Source organism: Dendrobates tinctorius, unplaced genomic scaffold, assembly GCF_039654945.1.
Source record: "Dendrobates tinctorius isolate UK_male_01 unplaced genomic scaffold, ASM3965494v1 ptg000003l, whole genome shotgun sequence".
Lineage (NCBI taxonomy): Eukaryota > Metazoa > Chordata > Amphibia > Anura > Dendrobatidae > Dendrobates > Dendrobates tinctorius.
The window spans coordinates 28,732,623-28,739,352 of NW_027361671.1; the positions used below are offsets into that span (position 1 = coordinate 28,732,623).

The 6,730-nt window shown below is 45.8% G+C and overlaps 1 protein-coding gene across 1 annotated transcript; it reads left to right on the forward strand.

The window, feature by feature from the left end:
• Positions 1-237: 237 nt before the first annotated feature.
• Positions 238-6,490, forward strand: LOC141080410 (uncharacterized). Its single transcript, XM_073565602.1, has 3 exons — positions 238-422; positions 533-1,549; positions 6,487-6,490. Exons 1-3 carry the CDS (start codon positions 331-333, stop codon positions 6,488-6,490), a joined length of 1,113 nt encoding a protein of 370 aa, XP_073421703.1. The 5' UTR covers positions 238-330.
• The last annotated feature ends 240 nt before the right edge of the window (positions 6,491-6,730 follow it).

Genomic DNA, 6,730 nt, shown 5'->3' on the forward strand with positions numbered 1-6,730 from the left:
CTGGGAGGAAATCTGTTCGCTCCTTGTGGGCCGCTGGGAGGACCTCGATGTTCGGGCCCAGATTACAGAGCGTAAGTATATACAGTACCGGTTGCTTGATTTAAACCAGTGTTTCCCGAACTCCAGTCCTCGTGGTCCCCACGGATCATGTGTTCAGGATTTCTATTTACTATGGAAATCCTGAAAACATGACCCCTGGGGACCATGAGGACTGGAGTTTGGGAAACACTGATGTTGTATACTAACCACTCCTTTCTCGTTTCAGGGAACAGAATTGTGAATCGGTGGCGGTCTGTGAGAGATCGTTTCAAGAAGGAGTTCAATAAAGAGATGCGGGCCCCGAGTGGATCTGGAGGACGCAGGAGCAAGTACAAGTACGCAGAAGCCCTGTCGTTCCTCCGGGAAACAATGGTCACCAGAAGGTAAATATTACACACCACATGTGAAAAAAAATGTTAGATGTAAATTTTTTTTTCAGCCAGGGCCATACCATGTCAGTATTTTAATTGTTTTTTTTCTCTTTATTCCACAGCACGGTGAGCAGCACTCGGGAGCCGGCACGATTGGACCCTTCTGAGGCGATCCCTGAGGAGACCGGCACCGAGGGACACTTCGACCGCCCCGGTACATCTGCACCTTCCCAGCCTTCGCACACATTCGACCCATCTGTCCCATCCACCAGCACAGGAGCATCGTGGCCGCCTACATTACATGAAGCTGCTGGTGAGGAGATCGCTTTCCCTTTACCCCACCCTTCTGCCCCTGCCGCCTCTAGTACACCTGCGGGTACTGGGCGGCAGCGGCAGAGGGGTCAGGAAAAGACTTATGCGCCAGAGTTCTTGCATCTGAATGCATCTTTCCAGAACTGTCTAAAAGTCTTGTCAGAGCAAATCTCCGCAGGCTATCAGCAGATCAACTCCAGCATTCTGGAGGTGAAGACACTTCTGCAAACCATGCATTCAGAAGCAAGATCTTCGCCAAACCACACCTTTTTCAGGTCTGTTGTGGAGCGCATGGAAACGCTCTCTCCTGCCCAGCAGATGCATGTAATGCATTCATGCCACGCTGCTCTCCAGCAAGTTACCTCCCAACCTCCTCCTCCTCCTCCCACCACAGTAGTTCCTCCACCTGCACCCCCTCCAGCCACTTTCCATCCTCCCCCTCCTATTACATCTACACCCCCTCCAGCCACTTTCCATCCTCCCCCTCCTATTACATCTACACCCCCTCCAGCCACTTTCCATCCTCCCCCTCCTATTACATCTACACCCCCTCCAGCCACTTTCCATCCTCCCCCTCCTATTACATACCATCCACCTCCAGCCACTTTCTATCCTCCCCATCCTATTACATACCATCCACCTCCCCAGCACCATCCACCTCCCCAGCACCATCCACCTCCCCAGCACCATCCACCTCCCCAGCACCATCCACCTCCCCAGCACCAGCCACCTCCCCAGCACCAGCAACCTCCCCAGCACCAGCAACCTCACCAGTACCAGCAACCTCCACAGTACCTGCAAACTCCCCAGTACCAGCAACCTCCCCAGTACCAGACATCTCCCCACTTCCAGCAACCTGCCCCGTACCAGACATCTCCCCACTTCCAGCAACCTGCCCCGTACCAGACATCTCCCCACTTCCAGCAACCTGCCCCGTACCAAACTCCTTCCCCATACAACTTGCCATCAACATCATCTGCTCCTACAGTCCCTGCCCAACCCTCCACTCCACCACCCACCACCTCTTCTGCTTCCCACATGTCCACCCATTCAGTAGTTTTTTCCACACCTTCACCTCTAACTGTTCCTTCCCCACAACGATCCCAGCCCTCTCTCCACACTCCCAGTGTCGAAGTGTCCCGCAGCCCCTACAGCAGTATTTCCACCACACACTACACAGAATTATAATGTGTGTATTTAAATAAAAATGACCAGTTTTATGGTTTCAGTTTTATAGTTTCAAATTTTTATTAAACATGTTTATTAAAATTTTAAAAAAGTTTACTAAAAAAAACATTTTTCAATAAAAGTTAAATTATTTTACACTGGTTGTCTGTCATTTCTTTCTGCGGCGAAAAAGGTTAAATACAGGGTATTTAAAAGGTGAAATGGTATTCAAAACTAGGTATATAACTGTGGGTAAATTTTAGCTTTTTGCCACAGTTGTGTTCCTGGTTGTGTTTGAAGCAAAGTATTTAACCTAAAAAGTTGTGTTTATTGTTGGTGATTTCCGAACAATGTACACAACTTTTGTTAAAAGGTGAAATACTTTGCATAAAACACAACCAGGTACACACCTGTGGCCTAAAGCTAAAAATAGAGACCATGACAAGATAGCCAACTTTGGTTGGCAAAGGTATATACTGTTGGTACAGAAGGTACACAAGTTTGGTTAGGGCACAAATCTTTCACACTCTGTCATCCTGCCAGTGTACTCTGCCTTGAGGTGACATAAAGTATAGTGCAAAATTGTCCCTCATTACTGAAACCGTCACAGAACTTCTAGTGGTAATGTCATGGTAATCTTGCAAGGTGGTTTCTTCAGAGGTGTCCTCAATGGAAATGGGTTCCTTGCAGATAACAAAATTGTGGAGTACCACGCACGCTTTGATCACCTCGTCCACAGTTTCTGTCTTGAGGTTGATCGCAGTCAATAGGACCCGCCATTTGGCTGTCAGAATACCAAAGGTACATTCAACCATTCTTCTTGCTCTTGTGAGGCGGTAATTAAAAATGCGTTTTGGTCTTGTCAATCTTCTGCTAGAGTACGGTTTCAAAAGGTGTTCTGACAGCTGGAAGGCTTCATCCCCTACACAGACAAATGGCATAGGTGGACCAGATGTTTGCGGCAGCGGTCTAGGTGGTGGGAACTGGAAGGTGTTTCCATACAGTTTACGCCCCATGGCAGACAGTTTGAAAACTTGAGAGTCATTGGAGCGGCCATAGGCCCCAATATCAACCGCAATAAATTTGTATTCCGCGTCAGCGATGGCCATGAGGACAATTGAAAAATATTTCTTGTAATTGAAATATTCCGATCCAGATCAAGCTGGCTTTACAATGCGGATATGTTTCCCGTCCACAGCGCCCAAGCAGTTTGGAAACTGACATATCTGTTGAAACTTGTCAGCAATTTCAATCCACCTCTCTGTTGTGGGCTCTGGTAAAAACTCTTCAGCTAAGGAGTCCCACAGTGCACGGCATGTGTACTTCACAATTCCAGATATGGTGGAAATCCCGAGTCTGTACTGGAAATGCAGTGACGAAAGGGATTCTCCAGTTGCAAGAAATCTGTGGGGAATTAACAAACAATAAATTAGTTTTAAATCACAGCATTACATACCAAAACTGACCTATAACACTTGGAGATACAAATTACCACCAACAAGATTGCAGTGAAAGTGTGCTCTGATGCGATCATATCCAATAAATGTGGCTTACCTTAAAGTCACCATCAGACGCTCTGCGGGTGAAACGGAGAAGCGGCAATAGGTGTCCGCTTGTCTTATGAGGTGTGCAATGCGCTCCACCAAGTAATCAAAATTCTCCATTTTCATCCTAACATATCCAAAAAATGTATCCGGGTTTCGTCGAAGGTCCATGCATAGTGTAGAATAGACCCCACGCGTCATTCTCTTGGCTGTGATGGGGTGGATCCACAAACGTCGTCTACGATGCCTGATGCGCTGCTGTCTCGCTCTCTCCTTCTCCAGAACAATCACCCTCAAACGATTTGCCTCCGCTATAAAATCCGCCAAATTCTTCAAAATATTTCCAATGACAACATCCATCTTCGCCAGTAAACTTGCTCTTCTCTCCAACCTGCACTTTCTCCTCTACAACCTGTCAAAGAAGGGCTGTAGGAACATGCTATATATAGTTTTCCAGTAGCCAATCCCGTTCGGAAGGCCACAAGGGTCAATTTTAAAAACCGGATCCGGCGTAATCCGTCGAAAAACGGATAGAAAAACGGATGAACCGGATGAGACGGATCCGGTTTTGTCTGTCAAGAAAAAGACGGATCCGGCAGAAAACCGGATCCGTCACATCCGGTTTTACTAAACATTTGCCGGATCCGGCGTTCCGGCACGACGCCGGATCGCGCCTGACGCCGAAAACCTGATGTGTGAAAGTAGCCTTAGTGTTCTTATTCCTGAACACCTGCTAACCAGTATAAGAAACACTAATTTGGCTAAGAGTGTGTGTACTACACTTTAATATGATCTAATGTGGCCTAGACAACTGTAAAGTGGAGTGTTTGGTGAACTTTATTTCCTTTTTTTTGGGTGGGGGGAAAGGAAAGGATGTGACCAAAGTTTGAAAGCTATAGTATCACAAACTTTTTGGAGCGATTGCAATGCAGGAAGCTAACCTACAATGCAATTGATGAGGCTCCAAAAAATAGGGTGATACTAGCCTGGCTGGCCCTGAAGGGCACAAGCCAGCAAAAAGGCTCCTCTATCTAATCCTATATAGTGTTTGCAACCAACCAATGACAATGGATGCGGTTGGAAGCACACTAATATAGGAGCAAAAATCTGGCTAAATTAGCTGCAAAAAAAGGACTATGTATGAGGCAGTGATGCACGCTGAGCGGACTACAGCTAGCGGTGGCTGTAGAACACACTGCAACGTGAGCTGCACTCACACACAGAGAGACCTATCAGACAGCCAAAAACAGTGCAGAGAAATGGGCTATAGCACTGTAAGGCTGCTGAAAGGCTCCACTGTCCACTCCTTTAGTGTTTGCAACCAACGTATATGGATACGTATGGAAGCACACTATACAGGAGAAAAAAAAAGCAGCAATAAAAGAAAAATGTGTATGAGGCAGAGACACACGCTGGCCGGCCTACAAGCAGACGTGCCTGCAGGACACACTACACAGCGTGGGTCTGCACTCACACAGCCCTTGCAGACAGCTGTGAAAACAGCGCTGCTAGGGAAAAGCAAGCTACAGTGGTGGTTTATGTAGCCTGGGTTAAGCACTATATGTTTTGTGGAATCGCTATTTCTAACTGTCCCTCACAGTCTTCAACAGCAGCCTGTCCCTAACTGAATTCACAGCAGAGTGACCAGAAATGGCGGCTGCAGCGCTTTTTATAGTGCATCATGACATCATTTCAGCAGCCAATCACAGCCATGCCAGTAGTTAACATGCTTACATGCCTAACAGGATATGCCCACACTTCTGAGGATCCCCATTGGCTGAATCAAATCGAGCGGGCTCCTAGCATTATGGGAACTTCCGATTCCGGTATTCGATATGAAAAAAGTATCGGAACTAAGTATCGGAATTCCGATACAGCTAATATCGGCCGATACCCGATACTTGCGGTATCGGAATGCTCAACACTAACGGTCACTAAGGGGATATAAAATATCAGCAGATGCATAACAAGAGGATAATATACAAAGGAATGAGATGTGGACAAATTTCAATATGGGCACAATAATTGTAAAAAAAACTATGAGAAAACTTTTAATGTGAAATACAAAATTTTTACAAGGGAAAGTATCACATTATATGTGCAACAAAATCAATTTAGGCCTAACCTAAAAAAAAGGACTAAATTTTGTGTGGTTGGAAATCTTAGCTTTCAAAAATTTCTGCATAAGAGACACTGCTGATGTAGGATGACAGATACACACAATCTTACTGTAGATATAGCCAACAAGAAAAAATCTTACTGTAGTAAATGGTGGACCATGAAAAAACGTTATGACAAAATGCAAGTTTATGTGATTGAGATATAATTACAAATTTTAGCTTAAAGGCAATCTATCAGTAGGTTTTTGCTACCTCATCTGAGAGCAACATGAACTAGGCAAAGAGAAGCTGAATCACTTAACGGCTCTTTACACATAGCAATATGGCTAGCGATATCGCTAAAGCGTCACTTATTTTGTGACGCAGCAGCGATATCACTAGCGATATCGCTACATGTGATACTCACCTCCGACCGGCTCCCCCGCTGGCTATCGCTGATCGCGCGAGATCGGCCTGGTCCATTTCTCGTCGATGACTTCCTGCTAGCGCCGACAAGCGAGCCATGGACGCATGCAGAAGACGGTCACCCTCGCCGCGTTTGACAGGTGAGTACGACCACTGACCGCTGCTACATCGCTGTGAGATCTGCCTGCTTGGCAGCTCACTAGCAACCATTCAGTGATGCACCAGAGATCCTGACCGGGTCATATCGTGGTCGGGATCGCTGGTGCATCGCTAAATGTAATGGGGCCTTTAGATTACTGGGTGCAGCCGTGCTGACACAATCAGAGTGTTTAGATTTAGCAATGAAGTAGAGCTGAGAAAGCTAGTCTCATCCACACCAGGCTCTGTATATACAATGTCCATAGACAGTTAGGTGCCTATTACAGGAGGGGGAGTGAGCAGGTAGTCACAACAATGATAAGCTACTAGTGCTAAAATAGACGTTGTGCTTTTTATTTCTTACTATTTTCATTGCTAATTTTCTTAAAGGTGAACACACAGTGGGGAAAATAAGTATTTGATGCACTGACGATTTTACAAGTTTTCGAACCTACAAAGAATGGAGCGGTCTGTTATTTTTATTGTAGGTACACTTCAACTGTGAGACAGAATCTAAAAGTAAAAACTAGAAAACCACATTGTATGACTTTTTAAATAATTACAGGGAACCTGTAAGCAGGATTATGCTGAGCAACCTACAGACAGTATCAGGTCGGCGCCGTTACAATAATTA